Raw genomic sequence first — 23,299 nt, forward strand, 5'->3', positions numbered from 1 at the left:
ATGCATTTTGTAGTCTTCTATGCACCTAGAAGACTACACTTCTATTTATTTCTTTTGATTAGTATATTTTAAGAACCTTATTTAAAGGTGCTTGTAATTCATTTGAAAGAGACCTATCTTTGAATATTGAATATTATTGAAACCCTTTAGTCTTGAATGACTAGTGTTAATTTGGTGGAGTCCAAATTGAACAACCCCCGTTTAATCTAATAGTATTATTTCTAAAGTCTCCAATCATGCCATTAGTTTAGGTGTCTTGGGTGATCCATGGTGATATTTGGAAACTAGACATCAAGATGGTCATTTTGGTATATCATTTGAAATGTTTTGAATACTTGTGTTCTGGAGTGTTCATAAATATTTTGTGAATGTTCATGTGTGTTCTTGATAATTTCAGATTTAATAACTTTGTTTGATCTAATTTTGGTGATAAGTTAAGCTTTCAAGGTGTTAGGGAGTGTGAAAGCTGTCTGGGAAGTCAAAGGGACTAGTCAAGAGTTAATTCCCAAGGAGTTGGTGCATTGAACCCCTCCAAAACGTGGAGAAAGGGCTGCACTAATTAGGAGAAGTAAAAAATCAATTTGGGGTGTGTGAAAGGGTGTAGAGGTAAACAAATAGTCAAACCATTCATTGACATAAGTTCTCAAGTCAATTCTTGGGAAGACTAACAATCACATTGAGAAAAGAGTGTCCAAGTTCCTAATTACCTCTTGGGAAAACAAGAAGTAAAGTGTGTAAGTCCCTAGTCATCTTTCGGGAAGACGAGAAGCTATCATTGAAACTTATAGTAATTAGATTTCTAAATTCCAAGACAAGTTGATCAAAGGAATAGTGAGAATTAGGGGCTGCCTAGCACGTTTTAAGGGGGGTTGGGAGTCTTCTTAATCCTTTCTTTACAACATAACTTCTAGCTAGTACACATTGAGTAATTATCTACTCAAATTTTACTAGTTCTTCACCTATAACTTTTTTTGTGCTAATTTTTTCAAGCTTTTCTTGTTTTAACTCGTCAAGAATTGTTTGACTCAAGTGCGCCACAATTAAAAGAGTCGTCCGACTATGGAGTCCCATAATCTCATTCCAATCCCGAAGAGGTAGCATCTTTTGTATAATCTGGGAGATTGAATAGGAGTTGGTCAATTTCGAGGAAGCCAAATACTACAAGACGGAGTGAACCAAACCTATTGTATCATTGAGTGAATCGAGCGCCACCCAAATAAAGTAAGGGAGTGAGTAAGGTGATTTCTAACTCATAACCTTTCCTTTGAGCTTTGTTATGCAGGTACAATAACCCAAGGTGCAATGAGAACTAAGCCCGTTCAATCGGAAGTGAGAACTAGATGGCATACTCAAAAGAGAGGACCACTATTTCCAAGAAAAGGAGAGATATTGCCTAATCCAAGGTTTCAAAAATTGAAGGTGAATGTTTGTGGGTATAATGGCTTTGAGCTAGAGCTTGAGGATTTGTGTGACTCCATAGTCATTTCTCCTTATGTGGCTGATTGGTTGAATTTGACATGGGTTAAAAAGAGATATCCATATGAATATAATGGGTATCAAGTTAAGTGGATGGTCAAGGTGGTAATATCTCATGGAGATTACCTTGAAACGGTCCGATGTGATGTGTTTCCCCTAAAAATAAGTCACTTATGCTTTGGATAGCCCTGGTTTCAAAAACACAATGTTCCAAATGTACGAGATTGGATAAGGTATGTCATGGACGAGGAAGGATGGCCTCTCTTTCCATTCCCACTTCTGAAAGAAAATTCCAATAGTGCATATGTCTCTTCAACGCTTATAGGGGAGTGTAATGCCATGCAAAAAGAGAAATTTGGGATTACTGGAGTGAGTGGGCTGTCACAAAAGAAACAAGAGAATGGAATTGAAAAGAACATGAGAGAAAAGAAAGAAGAAAAGAAAAAGAATGCGGGAGAGAAAGTTCTTCACTCTGACACTCACAATCTTTCTTTTTCCTCTAGTTCCTTGAATTCTTTTGTAGGTACCGGTGAAAACAAGCTGGAGAATGAGCCTCCGACAATGGAAACTCATGAAGAGGATGCAATGACTCCAGAAGAGCAGATTTGCCGAAAAGAGGAACTTGAAGGTAAGTTGACTAAACTCACTACTTTAGATGCCAATGTTGAGCATGTTGATTTTGTGAGTATGAGTAAGGAATTATCTTGTATGGGCTTAAAATCTTCTTTGTCTTATGTGATGAGTTGAATGAATCTTGTGGAGATACACTAGTTGTTCTAGGTTGTGATCCTGAAACTGAAACTACTTGTGCGTTTGATGTGATGAAAACTAGTGTTGACACTTGTGACGGGAGTCTTAATGCAAAAGACACAACTTCTGTGGGTGAAAGGAGTGAAAACAAGTTGATTGATTTTAGTGTCTTGTCTTTAGAAAGCAATCTTGAACCTTGTGTATGTGAGAGAAATATTCCATTATTAGTTGATAAATGTGATTGTTTGGAATTAGGCACACCATCCATGTTTGATAAGGAAGAAAGCAATTCATCTTTAAGTCTTTCTAATGTTGAATCTGCACATGATAATGAAATTGACTTGAATGATGAGTTTGAACATGTGGACTTCAATGATGATGTGAAATTGGGTGAGACCTTTCTTGTGAAACTATTTTTACTTGGATATGCTTGTTTCTTTAATGATGAGTTTGAGTTTCTTAATACTCTTTCTTGTGATGGAATTAATTCCTTGTTGGATAGTTCACTTGATAGAGGAAATTGTCTTGGAAAGGAAAGTGTGGGAAGTTGCTTAAGTAATAAATCTTCTTTATGTGGTCCAAATCGTGATCTTGTGCTTAATAGTATTCATGATTGTGAAAGTGAACTTGCTGATGGTGAAGTGACCTTAAGTAGCACTTTTCTTTACTATTTATTTGCATATGATGAGGGTCATGATTGTTTTAGGAGCTTTTGTGATGTGGAGGACTTAAAGTGTGACTTTGAGTGTGCTAGACGTGTAGGAAGTGATCTTGAAGAGGATTGGGAAAGTAGTGCAGAATTCTTTAATAGTGAAGAAGAATGTCAGGATGAGTTTTCACTAGGAGCATAATTTGAGTTGAAATCTCTAGGTGTGAATATGCTTGAAGCAGAAAAGGAAAGTAGAATGGTGGATGCTAGTTCTAGTGTCTATTACTTTACTTATTGTGATCCTTACATGGATCACTCACTTGAGATAGGCTATACCAAGTTCCTTAGCTTGAAATGTGGAAGTTATGCATTTGAATCCTGGGATAGTAGTCACGATCTTAGAGGTAAAATTCTTCCTTTTGATAAGTTTGATTGCTTATTTGACGTTTTTGTGAGTTCTTGTCAAAGGAAAGACGAGAGAAGTATGAGAAATCTGGTCATTACACATGGTTTGATCCCTTTGATGTTTCTAAGATCAATGATGGCACATATTCTTACCTCATGATTCATGCTTCTCTAGAGTACTCTTGTAGTAATTGGATACATCATTGGCATTCTTGTTTGTTGTTACTATTTGAGTTACTAGTAGATATGCTTGAGACATATGCTAAGCTTGATGTGTTGACCATTTTTGTTTTTGACCCCGGAATTGATCATAAGGTTTATAACTTGTTGGAATTGATGACTTTGGGGTGGGCTGGTACATTACTTCGGTATTGAGAGTTGAGTTATTCTACTTGTTTTTTACTTAGCCTTGGAAAGAATTTAGTGTATTTTAAGGTGAATCAGGTGGAAAGACATTGCAAAGATCCTCCCTGGACATCATTGTGGTATGCAACCACGACTTGCAAACTCCATGAAGATGGTAGGTTTTCTTGGCTCATGCTTCTTGTTGGGCTTTCGAAATCCATGACGGTAATCTCTATTATCTTTGGGCAGTTTTGTAGCACTCTTGTTTTATATCATGATTATTCACTCATGTTGCTACTTAACTATTACCCGATTGAGACTTGGAAGCTACACATACTCATTCTCGTCCATGTTTTGCAGGGATCGAATTTGAGGACAAATTCTTTTCAAGAGAGGGAGAATGATGTAATCCACATAGCCATAATGATGATCCAACTATGCCATAATGATGTGGTTGAGGTTGATGCTGCGGTCGAGGTTGATATTAATGTTGTAATTTCGAGGACGAAATTCTTCCAAGAAAGGGAGGATGATGCAATCTAAATTACCATGGTGACGACTAAAGTGTTCAAGCCGAGAAGACCCAAATTGAAGCCCGAAATGATGTGGATTGAAGCCTAAGATCTGCCCCACAGAAAGAACGAGTCTAGCAGCCCAAATTAGGACTTCTAAAAGCTCTAGTCTGAACATGAGGGGCTGGACTAATGTGAACGAAGGAAGCTTCCCTTTTTGTGTTTTCTAGGCTTATTAAAGGCTATTTTGACTTTCAATATGTGTAGTGGCTTTCTAGACTTCTAGGAGAATGCATTTTGTAGTCTTCTATGCACCTAGAAGACTACACTTCCATTTATTTCTTTTGACTAGTATATTTTAAGAACCTTATTTAAAGGTGCTTGTAATTCATTTGAAAGAAACCTATCTTTGAATATTGAATATTATTGAAATCCTTTAGTCTTGAATGACTAATGTTAATTTGGGGGAGTCCAAATTGAACAACCCCCGTTTGATGTAACAGTTTGCAAGAGATGGCTATTCTCTTGAGGATTGTTCGAATATGATAGGTGCCTTTTGATCCTTTTGGGAGGTAACTAGGACTAGTTCTTCTAGTTATTGTCCAATTGTTATTCAAATTGTGTCTTCTTTCTATCTTCGTTATTTTTCTTGCATCAGATGCTAAGTAAGCAACAATCCATGTATTCAAACAAAAACGACAATTTGGGGAAGAAGACCCACTTACTTCTACCCTCTTCAATGGATGAAACCATCCTTTAATGGTAAATTTGTCATAACTTCTATCTCTACAATCATTAACCTTCAATTCAAGGGTTTCTAATCAATTTTACCCTTTCCAATAGATTTTAGAACAAAGATTCCATTTTTTTTAGAACCCTAAGTCTCAACATGCAATTTCAACCATAAGAAATCAAATTCCTTTCCTAGAAAGTGATAATATATACTCCTAAATGATTAATCAACAATAAAATAAACAACCACAAATTATTTAAGGGTTTACTAATTCTAGGATTTTCACCCACCATTGATGGACCTCTTAGAATAATCATGGAGCTTGAAGAAGAAGGGAAAAGGAATAAATAAAGATGGGGACTTACCCTCCAAGATGCTTTCATCAATGAATGGGATACATTTTGCCTCTTTCTCTCTTGAAAACTGACTTTGGGGTCTTGGGGTTAAGGGTTCAAAGTTGGGGTATAAAATATAGACATTCTGGCCCCGTTAGCTGCTGTGACCGTCTCCAGACCGCTGCAGCAACCCCTCATACGGAGGCCAAACAGGTTGATTCTTTTTCCTATAGCTTCGTAATTTCGATACGGATCTAATGGTTCATAACTCACTCAAAACAAAGATCGGCTGCTCAATCTGGAGCCATTTCTATCCACAAACCTCCGGCGAAAACATCAAATACAAGCGCGACAAAACCCAAACCCATTCGAAACTCTTTGGAACCTCACCAAAACTTGTGGAAAAGTTCCAAATCATCATATTAACATGTTGGAACCTTCAAATAATTGACACGGGGTCATCCTAACTCGACGTTCACCGTGGTCAACTCTAACTTGCTAACTTAACTAGCTTCTCCCTCAAAGACTCAATTTACACTCAAACCTTGCGGAGACCAGCCGAATGACTTCATTAAGTCATAGCTCATACTAACGGGACTTGGGGAAAAGGTCAACAAGGTTAAATGGGTCAAAACACTATAACGACTAAACGGGTCATTACAGTATCAGGGTTAAGTTATTGATAGAATTGACGGGATTTTTCATGATCTAAATCATTCCCACTTACCCATTCCTAAGAAAACTCTTTCCAGTCTCTGTCCTTCCTTTTATTTGTTGTCTAGTTTTGTGATGCTATGTGATGGTTTGTTTCCCTATCTCCTCCTGTTGGTAAAAAAAGTGCCTTCTTTACTTACTGCATTGCATAAGGGAACTGGTACACAACCAGGTGTTTAATGGATGCACAACTTATAATAATATTTCATTCACAATTACTTTTACTAGTATAAACCGAAACTCATCCCAATCCACTCAAGGGATGTATCGAAATATCAATCCAATAGTGGTAAGCCATAATCTTGAGCGTCTGAAAGTCTTCCCTGCCTTACTCAAACCATAAACCGAATACTCTTCTGAGTCAAGCGCATCACAGGTACAATCCTTCATGAAGCCTTTCCACTAGAAGTACATACAAACTATAGTTACTCCAATAAATTTAATTATCATTGTCGATATAATATCCCAAGCCACCATCGTACTGGTCCATAATCTGTAGAGAGATCCTTGACTATTATACATACAATCCTTCCAACGTTCTCATATAGCTTCATACAAGTACCCTTTTTGAAATATTTTAACTACTGAACCCCTCTTCCATCTTGGTTTACAAGTTTACCAACCCAATATCGATACCGAAATGTACTATTGTTACTTTATTTCTCTTGGTTTCAGCCGGTATTACTGATCCATAATTTGATTTTCGAAATGCACTTCACAACTTGAATTAGTTAACATCTACCATTAATCTGCCACTTTAAATGTCCTTATTGACGACATCCCTTGATATTACTAAGTCATGCTTACCATGAAGAACCAGCTCTTTTCTTATTTCGCCCTACCAGAAAGCCTCCAACAAATCATATGATTATCCCTTGCATTTCGTCAACTTAACAGAGTCATATCACTAATAATTGTAGAAACTTGTCGAGTCGTAGGCAACACATACAACACCCACATCTCTTGTAAAAATTAGATGCAACAACTGACAACTCTTTAAGTAACAATTCTTCACACTTGTCCATCGTTAGAGCCATCCTCATTAGTCGATCATTGTCCCCCCAGTAGCATACGACACAATCAAACTTACCTACCAATTCATGTTCCTTTAACATTCACTTCATAGACATAGAGAAAGTTGAACTTGGGATAAAATTGATTGCTTTACTCCGCACACTTTGAGACTCGAGAGAGCTTAAGAGTGAAATTCATTGAGTGAGTCGAGAGATACTTGTTGGGACCTAAGAAATCAATATTCTGAGCATTGTGTCGTTATAATAAGACCATAATCACAACTATTTGCGTTGCTCTCATTTTGAGGACCACAACCCTAGCTCCAATTCAATTAATTACCAAACCAAAAACAATTTCTTTCCTTAAAATTTAAATTAATTTATTCTTCTGTAATTTATAAATAGTAGCAGTAGAAGCATCTAATTTCTTGCCCCCTTCGATAGAAATAAATGATTTTGGGTCGGGTTATACACTTAACTTGTTTTTCATCGTGTTCTCTGTGGGGATCGACCAACCTAGTCGTCTTTCAAGAATTTTGTTTTTTAAGAAAAAGCTGATAGAAGAAAATATTGAAAAATCTACCAAAGTAGGTCGATTTTTTGCAAAAAAACATTGAAAGTCAGTGCCTATTTTACAGCTGCACCACCTGCTAAATAAAAATAACACAAATAATCGCAAATTCCAACACTATGTGTTTTAAATCAATCAGCAGAAATATTAAATAACTATATAACAGTCTCCAACCCAAACTACATCAAACTCCAACCAAAGGTCCATCAATGCTCAATCAAAACCCCACTAACATCCAACAAAAACCTAAATAAGACATTCAGAAAATGTACCACTCATAAACAACTTTAACTGTCACGACCCATTTTAACCTAGGTCATGCGGACACCTACCATTCCCTCCTCGGTAGGCGAACCCTTAACTCAACGTTTACAATCAATAAATATAATAAAAAGAGAAAAGAGTAAATGACCTAAGTCTCACAATATAGTATAATATAGAAAAGGGCGGAAGTAAATGAAACCACCCCAGTATCTGTCTGGTCATACAAGAGCAATAGCTAAATACTACGAGTCTGGAAATGAAAAAGTCTCAAAATACAACTGTCTCGAAATAGAGTACGACAAGTAAGTAAGGGAAAGAACATCCGGGCAGCGGCCGTCATCGTACTCACCCTGGAATGACTCTACAGCAGCCTCGTCGATCAGCCACTAAGGAAAAGAGTAAACCTGTCTAATACTCTGCATCTATAAAGGAATGCAACAAGCGTAGGTCAGTACAAAACAACGGTACTGGTAGGTATCATAGGCCGACTAAGACTAGTTGGCATATATAAAGACAATAAGGTAAAAGAAAACAAGAAAACGATAGAGCACAAGTCATGCTTTTCCACGTAATCACCGTTGATATATAACCTTATGTTATAGCAACTAACCTCAGTTGTCCCAACTATTCACATATATTAAACAAGTCTACTAGTACGATCCAACAAATGTAGTCTACCTCATAAACAACCAAGAAGTATAACAAACACCATAACCAAGTCATAATCAACCAAGAAGTATAATCAAAGAAATGCTATATGAAGTATGAATGCAATGCCATGCCTGTACTCCGACGGCGGAATACCTCCACGCCTCGGCAGCACAACCCATGGGGGACCCGCAAAGTCCAAGCACCGTCACTCCGCACACAGCTTAGAGGACTAAATATTCGAAAATCTCATGATATCTGTGTTCCATATCAGTCACTCCGCACACAACTCAGAGATGACTTAGTATCTAATATGTCTCAGAAAATATCGGTCACTCCGCACACAGCCCAGAGATGACTCAATATCCCATGCAATAATGTATGCAATATGAATATGATGCAAGTACAATATCAATGAATCATATCAACTAACTGTGCCACGCAAGGGCACACAAGTAATATCATCATCAAGGCAACAAGATAAACCACAATGGAGTCACAACTCTCAATTCTGCTAATAATCAAGTCTCACACTATCGTAGTCATCAATGGTTCCTTCTCATTTCTATGATTAGTAGCAATCACAAAGCCTAACAATTTTGTATAAGTATTTCCACCTTGGTCATTCCGTATCACACAACTTACATAACATGTCATCCCGTGTCCCAAGCCTAGGATGACTCAATAATCTATATGCCATGAATATGAGTATGAATATGAAACCATGCAAGTACAATCCGTGAACAATATCAAGTTCAAGTCGTGCCAAACATAGTGCACTAATATCACAAATGATACACAACCTTGCCATACCAAGCGCACTAATATCATCAACAATGATCCACAGAGTAATCATAACGAATCTCCAATTTGCATAACAATAAAGATCAAATATCCCAAGGTTGTTATACCAATAACAAGGCGTACATTCAGTACTAGTATCACTATCAAGAAATTTCATCCTTCCGTTCGACTCCCAATTCACAAACAATCCACCAATTTATACACAACATACCAAACAAGGTCCTATGGAGTCTACAAGCCACCAACCCGATCAAACAAATCACAAGAAATACCAAACCCTAAGGCAACATCCCCCAAACTTCATCCCTGAAGGTTTACATGAATCTCCGACAATATTATCTAAATATACGCTTCGCTAGTCGAAGTCTCACCACAAAGGTAAACTATAACCTACCTGGACTGCCAAACTGCAACACTAATAAGTTACTCTATCGCCTTGCCCTTCCTCTGAAACTCAGAACCAAAGTAGTCTAAGCATAATCTAATTCTAAATTAGAAGTCATGAATAATGATCCTAATATTGCTATGATATCAATTAGGTCCAATTTAACCCTAGAAAATGGGGAAACAGTCCCACATGGGCGAACCGAGAAATTCACGGGTAAAATACCAAATTGAATCCTAGATAATCATAACCCAATCATTTATTGTTGAATTAGCTCAAGAACTATCCCCAAATCTGATTTCTAGTAAAACCCCCAAATTGGGTATGAACCTTAATTCCCCAATAAAGATATTCAACATTAAAAGTGAAAGATATGGGGTTACTAAGCTTAGATTCGTCACATTTTAGTATTAGCATCATCAATTTTATCAATTGTAACCCTAGGGAGAAGTCTCCCAAAACCCTTCTTCAAATTCTACTTCTAAGGGATTAAAAATGGAAGGGATGATTCTAGGATGATAATGATTAAAGAGAAGTAAGTGATTAGACAAAGCTTTACCTTCAAGAAATTCCTCAATTTATCCTCAAGAACAACCTTCCCAAGCTCCAATATCAGGTTATGACATAATGAGGGACTGGGTCTTATTTTAAGACACATTTAATGAAATTCCCCTGCTCGTGACCGCCACGACGAGGGCATTACAGCGGAGCCGTTGCAGCGTCGGGGACACCGCTGCAGCAGTGAAGGCCCCTTTACCCATGACCACCCCAGCAGTCACTACATCACCACGGCGGTACCGCCGGGGCGGCTCTGGTGCCGCCGTTGCGGACACCAGACACTGGAAATCCCCCAAATTCTCTAAGTCTTCCATCAAATTTTCGGGTTATTCCTGAGGCCATCTGCTCATAATCCGACAACTTAAACCCATACAAAAATACGCTACGCACGCACTCAGGGTCTTAAAATTTCCAACGGAGGTCTCGTTGACCGAGTCAACCCCCGATACCTCAAACCAACGTCCCAACCCAAGTCCCGAAATGCATCCAGACCTCTCGGAATCGACGGATTTTCGAAAAAGGTCCGTTTATCGAAAAGTCAACTTTGAGTCAACCATTTTTCGCTTTAAGCCCAATTTTCACAAAAAGTCACCCGGATCAAATCTAAACACCTCGGGATGCATGTCAACGGTCCCCGCTGGTCAAAAGTGAGTTAACCAAGCTCGAGAAAGGATTAAAAGTGTCGAAGATGCAATAACGACCAGTTTGGTCGTTACATCAGATACTAATTATACGATCGCTCGTCCTCGAGCAACAAGAAAGGGAACGAGGACGATACCTGAGCCCGCAATAACTGGGGGTATCTCGAACACATATCTGGCTTCTCATAATATGAAAGATTCTCATCGAACCAAACTGAATCCCAAACTAATCACAATCCTTTGAAATATGACCACAGACCATAGCCCATTCCGAACCGATGAAATAATCTGATTTCGCTAATCTTTCTTTCGCACTTACTAGAGTCGTTTCTTGTACCGCGATTCCTTAAAAACATATGATCACACATACCAAAATTCTAAACCCATAACTTACTCTCTCCAGAAAGAATCCTTGATTCATCTGCGATCTCTACGCAATTCCATCAAAACCGATCTTACCAGCAGCCAACTTGGCCAGTTCCAAATCTTCCTAATCCTTCAAATCACAATACAGGAACCATACCACTGAATATATCGTCGAGCAAACAACCGATCACCTTTCGCACAACAGTTCTCCTCGAATTTGTACTAAACTCATTGCAATTCGTTATTCTACCCAAGTAACTATTCTCAGAAAATATCGTCAAATCCATTAGGAAATCCTAACAAGGTTTGGTAAATCTGTCATACCTCAAACCTGAGCCGAAACACATCAAATCCTTAAATGTCTTCCTGAATTATAACCATAGACCATTAAGCTAAATTCGAACCACGCTGACCCTGAATGAATGCACAACTCTCGGATGTTAGCGATAGTCGTTAGAACTGACTCCAAATTTTGGAAACCAATCACAGTCATACCACGCATAAAAATTCATGTTTGTTACCCTCGACTCCACAAGTTGAGTCCTATCCAAGTTATCATCTTAGTACCGAAGAGCTATACCTTACGATTCCAAACTTTTTGACACAAAACCTGCAGCCTTATAAAATACCCCTTTAACCATAGAATGCCCCATTGTAACATCTCGATATGCCATATCCAATCTTACAACTACCGCTCTAAATCTCACGTAATTATTCCCAGGTCATTAATATCCAAGAGCGCTTACCCAAACTGTCTAGTCAATATTACTTGCAATCATACTGAATTACCGCGAGTAGGGTCCCACCCCGAAAATATAACTTCAGCTTCACATGATAGGAATTTCACAATCCTTTCTCTTAAAGCACGCTAACTCATCCGCTGTAGAAAGTTACAAACTTTTCCCAACGGCGTACCACTAAGCCACTTTTTATAAATCTCAACATGTCGGTTTACTGAAATATACTTATTACTAGCTGCCGATCACGAATCTCATGGAATTTCCCTCAATTTCCATCAGTGCACTTATACGACCATCGTCTAACCATTACTCGAACACACTCAGTAACATATCACATAACCATGAATCTCTTACAAATCACACCTGGAGATAATAGTAGGCCACAAACTATATCCATTTAAGTTTCCTTAACGCTTACCAGTCTAAACCGAACACTCTTTAAATCCTGCGTATCGCATAACAGTCTCACTAATATCCTCATGTATCTCACTAAAGCATCCCTGCCCGAATTACCTCACTCAATTCCCAGAATGTTATCCCGAACTTAACTCAGTTAACCCTTTGCTGAAGTATCCAAGTTTACTAATCCCTTACTCAATAAATCCTGTAGCTGCTCCTTAAGCTCTCTCACTCGGCCGGTGCCATCCGATATAACGGAAAAGAAATAGAGCAAGTACCGGATCCTAGTACACGTCATCACCTACGTTTAGTAGCTAAACCCAATTGTGCCAATTCCTAATTACTCAATCTGAACCCGTATATCGCAATACATCACAAGAATATCGCCAAAAAGGCCATAATAGAACACTATCCTCGCATCCAACGTCAACACGTAAGATACTACAATATCGTGACCAAGATATATCACCAGTCACCAATGCCTATTGTCTCCATGTGGCAACAAACCAATAACAAACAGAATAAGATAAGTCATAACACAACAGGGTGCCTAGCCCCAAATCATACGACAAGGCCCAACCTATAGCATGACAGGCAGGAACATATGAATAGATAGACCCTGGATTAAATAATACAGACACAACTTATGTCGGGCAGAAACGGTACCTGAGATAACTGCATCTGAAGCCTCTACTTAGGGTCTATCCGATTATGCATAAAATCTGCCTTGACCTGACTGCCCTGCCTGAGATCCACCTCGAGGACCCTGTGAACCACCCGGCCTGACTGAGCACCTCCTTTAGATGAAACACTACCGCGGCCACCAGATAGTGCCAGAGTCCTCGGAGACTGGATATCCTGCCTGGGTCGAGTGCACTCTCTAGCAAAGTGGCCCGGCTCCCTACATGCATAATAGATCCTCAAAGGTTGAACCTAACGAATAGGAACTGCAGACATAGATGGAACCACACTACCAACAGGTCAGAGATGAGATCTCTTCGGAATACCCTGCCTAGAGGGCCTACTGGATAAAGCCTGCAAAGCTGACTGCACGGGATTGCCAGTATAAGGCTGATACGACCTAGAAGACTGACCGTCGCGCCTCGAGCTAGAACCACCATATCTCCTAATCTGTCGCTGCCTCTTCTCACTACCCCCTCCAAATGCACGGGCCTTAGCGGCCTCGACTAAAGAAGCATGCTCGACGATGGACTGGAAGGAAGCCCCTATGGCTTCCATCTGAAGGCTAGGAATCTGAAGAGGATCGACTAACCCACTAACAAAACGCCTAATCCTATCAGGCTCAGTAGGGATCAAGGGGATGGAATAATGGGCCAGATACAGGTAACGAGTCACATAGGCCTCCATAGACATGCCCCTCTGCTCAAGATGTAAAAACTCCTCCCTACATGCCTCTTTCAAAGACTGCGGCATATACTTCTCAAGAAAGGCCCGGCAAAACTGAGTCCAAGTCAGGGGAGGGGAACTCTCAGGTATGCAAGCAACGAAATACCTCCACCAAGTTTTCGCGTTGCCGCAAAACTGGTAGGACACATAGTCAACCCCATAGTTCTCCACGATCCCCATCCGATGCAGCAACTTATGCATATCTAGAATAAACTCATAAGCATCCTCAGAAGAAGTACCCAAAAACCTCGGCGGCTCTAACTTCCTGAATCGCCCAACAAGATCCTGATCCGACGTGGTCATAACAGCGCCCTCCATGGGTCTAATATCATCACCAGGAGTGGGTGTCGCATCAATGCGGGGAGCCATAGCTGCAGCGGGGTGTGCTGCCCTATTAGGTCCCGGCTCTGGGTTCTGCGCCCTGACTCTGGTCTGTGAACCTCTGCCAGAAGTCATAACCCCGGCTGCCTCCTGCTGGGCATCAAGATGACATAAAATCTTGGCCATAGTGTAATGAATAGTCGGATCAGAAGTAACCTCAGGCTGTGTTCGCGCTGGGGCCACACCATCCCCTGCGGCCTGGCCTTTATCCGACTGATACTCAGGCTCGGAAGATGGAGATCTCTCTTGCCGCTGTCCTACCACAGGAGCCCTACCCCGGGCTGGGGCAGCCCTGTGGCCTCTCGCTCTGCCGCGCCCTCTGGCTGTCGCTCGCCCTCGGGCCATCGTAGCTCGAGTCCTCACCATCTGTGAAAGAAGAGATATGAGTCAGATACTAATTTGATCCTTCCAGATACCAATTTGAATAGAGTAGCACAAAGGAATGAAAGAATTCACAGTTTCCTAAATGTCTTATAGCCTCTCGCAGATAAGTACGGAGCTCATCTTACCGATCCACGAGACTCTACTAGACACGCTCTTGTATTATAGACCGGGTAACCTAGCGCTCTGATACCAACTTGCTACGACCCATTTTAGCCTAGGTCATGCGGGCACCTACCATTCCCCCCTCGGTAGGCGAACCCTTAACTCAACGTTCAGAATCAATAAATATAATATAAAGCGGAAGGAGTAAATGACGTAAGTCTCACAATATAGTATAATATAGAAAAGTGCGGAAGTAAATGAAACCACCCCAGTATTTGGTCTGATCATACAAGAGCTCTAGCCAAATACTATGAGTCTGAAGATGAAAAAGTCTCAACATACAACTGTCTCGAAATAGGGTAAGACAAGTAAGTAAGGGAAAGAACATCCGTGCAGCGGCCGTCATCGTGCTCACCCTGGAATAACTCTACAGCAGCCTCGCCGATCAGCCACGATGGGAAAGAGTGAACCTGTCTAATACTCTGCATCCATAAAAGAATGCAACAAGCGTAGGTCAGTACAAAACAACGGTACTGGTAGGTATCATAGGCCGACTAAGACTAGTTGGCATATATAAAGACAATAAGGTAAAAGAAAACAAGAAAACGTTAGAGCACAAGTCATGCTTTTCCACGTAATCACCGTTCATATCCAACCTTATGTTATAGCAACTAATCTCAATTGTCCCAACTATTCACATATATCAAACAAGTCTACTAGTACGATCCAACCAACGTAGTCTAACTCATAAACAGCCAAGAAGTATAACCAACACCATAACCAAGTCATAATCAACCAAGAAGTATAATCAAAGAAATGCCATATGAAGTATGAATGCAATGCGATGCAATGCCATGCCTGTACTCTTGTACTCCGACGGCGGAATACCTCCACGCCTCAGCAGCACAACCCATGGGGGACCCGCGAAGTCCAAGCACCGTCACTCTGCACACAGCTCAGAGGACCAAATATTCAAAAATCTCATAATATCTGTGTTCCATATCAGTCACTCTGCACACAGCTCAGAGATGACTCAATATCCAATATGTCTCAGAAAATATCGGTCACTCTGCACACAGCCCAGAGATGACTCAATATCCCATGCAATAATGTATGCAGTATGAATATGATGCAAGTATAATATCAATGAATCATATCAACCAACCGTGCCACGCAGGGGCACACAAGTAATATCATCATCAAGGCAACAAGATAAACCACAATAGAGTCACAACTCTCAATTCTACTAATAATCAAGTCTTACAATATCATAGTCATCAATGGTTCCTTCTCATTTCTATGATCAGTAGCAATCACAAAGCCTAACAATTTAGTATAAGTATTTCCACCTTGGTCATTCCGTATCACACAGCCTACATAACCTGTCATCCCGTGTCCCAAGCCTAGGATGACTCAATAATCTATATGCCATGAATATGAGTATGAATATGGAACCATGCAAGTACAATCCGTGAACAATATCAAGTTCAAGCCATGCCAAACATAGCGCACTAATATCACAAATGACATACAACCGTGCCATACAAAGCGCACCAATATCATCAATAATGATCCACAGAGTAATCATAATGAATCTCCAATTTCCATAACAACAAGGATCAAATATCCCAAGATTGCTATACCAATAACAAGGCGTACACTAAGTACTAGTATCAATATCAAGAAATTTTGTCCTTCCGTTTGACTCCGAATTCACAAACAATCTACCAATTTATAGACAACATACCAAACAAGGTCCTATGGAGTCTACAGGCCACAAGCTCTATCTGTCACAAGCAATACCAAACCCTAAGGAAACATCCAACCCAAACTTCATGCCCGAAGGTTTACATGAATCTCCGATAATATTATCTAAATATACGCTTCGCTAGTCGAAGTCTCACTACAAAGGTAAACTGTAACCTACATAGACTGCCAAACTGCAACACCAACAAGTCACTCTATCGCCTTGCCCTTCCTCTGAAGCTCAGAACCAAAGTAGTCTAAGCATAATCGAATTCTAAATTAGAAGTCATGAATAGTGGTACTAATATTGCTATGATATCAATTAGGTCCAATTTAACCCTAGAAATTGGGAAAATGGGCCCACAAAGGCGAAATGGGAAATATCACGGGTAAAATACCAAATTGAATCCTAGATAATCATAACCCAATCATTTATTGTTGATTTAGCTCAAGAACTATCCCTAAATCTGATTTCTAGTAAAACCCCTAAATTGGATATGAACCCTGATTCCCCAAATCTGAAATTCAACATTAAAAGTGGAAGATATGGGGTTACTAAGCTTAGATTCGTCACATTTTAGTATTAGCATCATCAATTTTATCAATTATAACCCTAGGGAGAAGTCTCCCAAAACCCTTCTTCAAATTCTACTTCTAAGGGATTAAAAAGGGAAGGGATGATTCTAGGATGATAATGATTAAAGAGAAGTAAGTGATTAGACAAAGCTTTACCTCCAAGAAATTCCTCAATTTATCCTCAAGAACATCCTCCCCAAGCTCCAATATCGAGTTATGACATAATGAGGGACTAGGTCTTATTTTAAGACACATTTAATGAAATTCCCCTGCCCGTGACCGCCACGACGAGGATATTGCCGCTGCGGCATTTGGGACACCGCTGCAGCGGTGAAGGACCCTTTACTCATGACCTCCCCAGCGGTCACTACACCGCTACAGCGCTACCGCCGGGGCGGCTCTGGTGTCGCCGTTGCGGACACTAGACACCAAAAATCCCCCAAATTCCCTAAGTCTTCCATCGAATTTTAGGGTTATTCCTGAGGCCATCTGCTCATAATCCGACCACCTAAACCTATACAAAAATACGCTACGAACGCACTCATGGTCTCGTTGACCGAATCAACCCCTGATACCTCATAACCAACTTCTCAACCCAAGTCCCAAAATGCATCCGAGTGCATTGGGAACCGAACTAGATATACACACAAGTTCTAAACGATCATCCTGACCTCTCGGAATCGACGGATTTTCGAAAAAGGTTCGTTTACCGAAAAGTCAACTTTGAGTCAATCGGTTTTCGCTTTAAGCCCAATTTTCACAAAAAGTCAACCGAATCAAATCTAAACACCTCAGGAAGCACGTCAACGGTCCCCTCTGGTCAAAAGCGAGCTAACCAAGCTCGCGAAAGGGTTAAAAGTGTCGGAGATGCAATAATAACCAAACGGGTCGTTACATTAACAAATATCATATAGTCAGTCTAACTAACATCAATACTATATAGTTTAAGAAGTACAACTGAAGGGGTGTTTTCCACCACATCATTTGAACTATTAGAAGAATACTCATCTGCAAAACGGATAGAACGATCACGTAGAGGTTGAGACTCGATGATAGCATCATCAGTACACAGAGGAATCGAAATGCCCCACTAGCAAGTAAAACTTCTAATTGACCTTAAGCCCTTCTACCTACTTATCTCTACATCTCTCTAAGGTTCTTCCACTTGAAGTTGGCTAGATATTTTAGCTATCTTCTGCTCCATAACCATTATGGTTGCCTTATTCATCGCTCAACCCATGAGGAAGTTTCTATACCTTGCAGCCTAGACTGATAGCGGTGAAATTTCACAGTGAAATGCCATAAGCTCTCCCCTTTCTTGGGCCACCAATAGTCTACAACCAAATTTTCTCAGTATCCTCGTCTGAAATTTGTGTTGGATCACCCTAATCACTGATTGAATGACTCCGAAGGAACTCCTCCAAGGAACTTTGATATCAATACTAAATTTAAAAGATAAAATTAGAATATAAATTAGAAAAAATAGTAATTAGTGCTTTAAGTTAGTATTGAGGCTTACGTAAATAGTCTCAGCCCGTGACTTGATCCACGTATCTGGATCTATATTATTTTTCTTCTTCCTTACGTGAATGACCTTGAATAACTACATATTCAGTTAGTTTCTTCTCATTTTTTCCTTGCAAACGAAATAAATTGAGTTAACTCAATTTAGTCAAATATCATTAATTAAAAAAAAAAATTATTTTAAGACTTCAGAAAAATACTAGTCTCCTCTTAATTGTCTGTATGCTGAAAATACCCCAGTGTGCAAGGAGCCACCCTCTCTGATGCTTTCTTTTTCTTTCTCAGTTCGCTCCTCTTCTTAAATTCCTCATGATTGTTCCAGTGTCTGCATAGCTCTTCCCATATATTTGGTTGACACTGCCTGGGCTTTGCACCTCTCCTATGAGCAGCTGAATACAAGGCGGATAGTCTACGAATTGCTTTCTTCTTAAAGTTAAAAAATATTAAAATTCTCATTATTAACGAACATTTTAGAAATGATTCAAAAATCACGTGAATCCTAAACATTTGGACGTGATGAACATGAATTGATTTCTTTTTCCAGATCTATTTTTTTAAAGTTACACACCATAAAGATTTCATATAAGCTTGTTGATAACTTAATTGACGATCTATTTCTTTCATTAACACTAGCAAATAAAAATGTAAAAATCTGTATGAATTTTCTCTATGTAGATGCAAATTTCTTTTGTTTTTGAAATGAATTATAGATAGGCATACCATATTAATAATTTTGCGTGACAAGTGAAATTATTTGGCGGCTTTTTTTAACAAAAATTTAGTGGAAACAACTTATAAATTTCTTTTTTCAAAATTTTCTTTTGTTGTTTTAGTAAAATCTATTCAAGTTACGAATGGTTTTGACAGACAATTTGATGCTTCAGCTATGTGATATAAAAGGAGTCCTTTTAAATTCAACAACAAATTTCTAACTTCATATGAATTGTTTTCCGCTTGTGTACTAATAGAAGAAAATTCGTGGACGTGTTCCTAAAGTATGAGAAAGAGGATGGATCTGACGATGAGCACCAATATGAAAGGGAGTTGGAGATTCATGGAGTTGAAAATGATTAGGATAATGTTAGGGAAAAATACAAATTGGGGATCTAAAGAATACTGCGAGAAAGAATAGGAGTACTTCCATTGTTGAGAAGCAGATGAAAGATGGGATTTTGAATAAGAAGCAAGAAAGGGAGGATAGAGATTTAGATAGAAGGAAGCACAATGTTGATGTGAAGAATATACCTGGTATAGGAGCAGAAGACTCGGAATGGTAGCAAATTCATGGGCCCGGGAGTAAACATAGAGCCTAAAGAAGATTCTAATAGTAAGAGTTATTTGATTCCTGCAAAAAAACCTTGTGGATAAAGATCATTGTCTTCTATAACTACCTTTTTGGCATGAATCAAATAACTTTTACTATCTGAATCTTCTTTAGGTTCTATTTATACTCTTGTGTCCATGAGTTTGCTATCATTCTGAGTCTTCTTCTCCTTACCAGGTATAATCTTCACATCAATATTGTGTTTCCTTCTATCTAAATCTCTATCCTCCCTTCCTTGCTTCTTACTCAAAATCTCATCTTTCATCTTCTGCTTCTCAACAATGGAAGTGCTCTTATTCTTTGTCGCAGTATTCTTTTGGAGTTTTTCAACTCCCCAATTTGTATTTTTCCCTAACATTATCCTGATCCGTTTCAACTCCATGAATCTCCAACTCCCTATGATATTGGTGCTCATCATCAGATCCATCCTGTCTCATACTTCAGGAAAACATTCATGAATTTTCCTCTATTAGTGCACAAAAGGAAAATAATTCGTATGAAGTTAGAATTTTGTTGTTGAATTTAAAGGGATTCATTTCATATCACATAGCTGAAGCATCAAATAGTCTATCAAGATCCTCCGTAACTTGAATGGATTTTATTAAAACAACAAAAGAAAATTTTGAAAAGAAATTTATAAGTCGTTTCCACTAAATTTTTGTTTAAAAAGGCCTTCAAATAATTCACTTGTCACATAAAACTTATTAATATTGTATACCTATCTATATCTAATTCATTTCAAAAACAAAAGTATCAGCACCTACATAAAGAAAATACACACATATTTTTACATTTCTATTCACTAGTGTTAATGAAAGAAATATATCATCAATAAGTTACCAAAAAGCTTATTATGAAATCCTTTGGTGTGTAACTTAAAAAATAGATATGAAATAAAAATGGATTCATGTTTATCAAGTGCAAATGTTTAGGATTCACACGATTTTCGAATTATTTCTAAATTGTTCGTTAATAATGAGGAATTTAATGTTTTTTAACTTTAAATAGAAAGCAAGTTGTAGACTATCCAAGTTATATTCAACTGCTCATAGGTGAGGTACAAAGCCCAAGTAGTGTCAACCAAATATATGGGAAGACCTATGCAGATACTGGAACTATGATGAGGAGTTTAAGAAGAGGAGTGAACTGACAAAGAAAGAGAAAGCATCTAAGATGGGTGACTCCTTGCACAATGGGGGTGTTGTCAGCATACAGACGGTTAAGAGGAGATTGATGTTTTTCCGAAGTCTTAAAACGATATTTTTTTAATTAACTATATTGGACTAAATTGAATTAACTCAACTTAATTCGTTTGTAGGAAAAAAATAAGAAGAAACTTACTCAAGATGTAGTTATTCAAGGCCATTCACGTAAGGAAGAAGAAAAACTATATAGATCCAGATACGTGGATCAAGTCACAGGTTGAGACTACCTACGTAAGCTTTCAAAATTAACTAAAAGCACTAATTACTAACATAAAAATGTTTATCACGTGCAAATATTTAGGATTCACATGATTTTCGAACCATTTCAGGGATTTTTTTTTTTAATTTCTTCTTGGAATATCATCATTAATTGGCTCCAAATGGTGGAAACCGTCTTTATTAGTGACCATATAAATCATATCCTTTTTGGCTGGCAAAACTTCTCGGCGAGAATAATTACCTTATTTACGGTGAAAATGTTTGCACTTCTTCAGAGGTGCAGAAGTAACCTACCTAAAGTTTAAATTAAAAAAAAAATTAATTGTAATTCTTCCAAACATTTTCACAAGAGACAGGTCAGAGAAGTTCTTCTTATGCTATAAGGAACCATAACCTAAACTACTTGGATATTTTATCACTTGTATACAATGCATTATATAATTTTAGTCTTGCTTCAATATGCATTTATTAATTTCCATACATTTTTTAAATTGAAAAGTATCTTTAGCCTATTCATTAAGTATTAGTGTTACTATTTCCACTATTGTAGATTGAGATGGTTTAAGAATATATACCTTACCAGATATGAATACTTAAACTGATAAAATAAATTGAACCATCCACCGCAGATTTTTCTTTTAAATTTGCAAATTTGGAAGCTAAATTATATCTCATTTAATCAATGCTGAATTAATCACTTATTCCAGACAAGAAAATCTTTTTAGATCTTATTAGAAGATAATTAAGTTTAAATGACTTAATTTCTGTTAAATCAGATACAACTAAAACTAGAGTGTTCTTATCAAGTGTGAATTTTTAAAAAGAACTAGAGTATTGGCAAGAGATAGTTCATTCAAGCAGCAAGTCATAAATGAACAGTATAAACTCATATAAAGAAAGGAAATGAAGAGAAAAACTTACAATCTTGTTGATTGATTGATTCAACTCTGAAGAATTCATGAAGAAGATTCTTGCTGGAACCAAATTCCATCATCATCGTCATTGATGTTCTCTTGATTGTTGTTAGCTCTCGTCATATCAGCTGCATTAGGTTGACTTGCCTTGAGAATGAGAGGGACTGATTAAAATCATTATATATAGGAGGTGCAAGGGATTAGGGTTTTCGAAAAGTTGTTACAAACTTTCTTGAAATCTAATTTGCTCCCAACTTTTTATACAAGTATCAGTATTGTGCTTTTTGTGAAATCATTTTTCTGGATTAAACAATTTGGACGAAATATAAGAAATGGGACTATTTCTTTTCTGGTCCAAGAAGAAATGAGAGAAAGTTCTGATTTTTCTCACTTGCGATTATGGCTGTCCAAAAGGATGGGATGGGATGGAACGAGACAATTTAAGTGGGACGAGACGGGATGAGGGATGGACTTAAGGAGTTACCGGGGAGGGACGGGATGGGGGGGGGGGCGAAATAGTAGGCCCATCCCATCCCATTAAGCTTATGAGATGGGTAGGGACGAGACGTGATGGGGGCCTTAGTGGAATTCTTTTAATTTGTCATTATTCAATTATTTAAGCACTAAAGTTAGAAAAAGATGAAAGTGTGATACAAGACTACAATTAGGACAGTTCTTAAGAAAAAGTTCAAGGCTAAAGCCTTTAGGTTTATTAAATCAAACTTCGAATTTGAAATTTCACAAAGTTGTACAATTGCAAGTCCTTTTTTTACTTTAATTTTTAAATTTGCAATTAGCATGTTGTAAATTATAACAATTTTATCAAATAATATTATGATAATAAATTGGCAATGCTTGTTTTTATGGTTCCATGAGTTCCATGTTGTCATCCGCTTCCATTGTTGATCAGTCTCATATAGGCCTAGTCTCCTTCTTCAGTTAATTTTGGCTGGCCAAAATTTCTTCTTTCTACATTGATCCAATCTCTGAATAAGATGAAAATCTCTAACTTGTTCTCCGCTAGTTAATGACGGTGCTTTCCAATTTGAAATGTTATCACACTAAAAGCGCTGCCTGTATTTACTGAAGATACTTGAATACCCAGAGGCGGATTCAGGATTTTGAGGTTCCGGGTGCCACACTATTTTGGGCTTCAATTTGACTTTTTTTTTTTTTTTTTTTTGGCTTTGGTTCAAGTTAATCATCAAC

At 38.4% G+C, this 23,299-nt stretch overlaps 1 protein-coding gene across 1 annotated transcript; it reads right to left on the bottom strand.

Moving 5' to 3' along the window:
- Positions 1-7,926: 7,926 nt before the first annotated feature.
- Positions 7,927-22,568, bottom strand: LOC132606438 (uncharacterized). Its single transcript, XM_060319937.1, has 4 exons — positions 22,098-22,568; positions 14,998-15,064; positions 12,975-14,462; positions 7,927-8,189 (listed from the first exon to the last, which is right to left on the bottom strand). The coding sequence occupies exon 3, from the start codon at positions 14,460-14,462 to the stop codon at positions 13,290-13,292; it is 1,173 nt and encodes a 390-aa protein (XP_060175920.1). The 5' UTR covers positions 14,998-15,064; positions 22,098-22,568; the 3' UTR covers positions 7,927-8,189; positions 12,975-13,289.
- Between the last annotated feature and the right edge of the window lie 731 nt (positions 22,569-23,299).

This window comes from Lycium barbarum, chromosome 8 (assembly GCF_019175385.1).
Source record: "Lycium barbarum isolate Lr01 chromosome 8, ASM1917538v2, whole genome shotgun sequence".
Classification (NCBI taxonomy): Eukaryota; Viridiplantae; Streptophyta; class Magnoliopsida; order Solanales; family Solanaceae; genus Lycium; species Lycium barbarum.

Bases quoted from the DNA above. Each gene is read 5' to 3' on its own strand.
- LOC132606438 (XM_060319937.1), bottom strand. From the start codon at position 14,462: ATGGTGAGGACTCGAGCTACGATGGCCCGAGGGCGAGCGACAGCCAGA.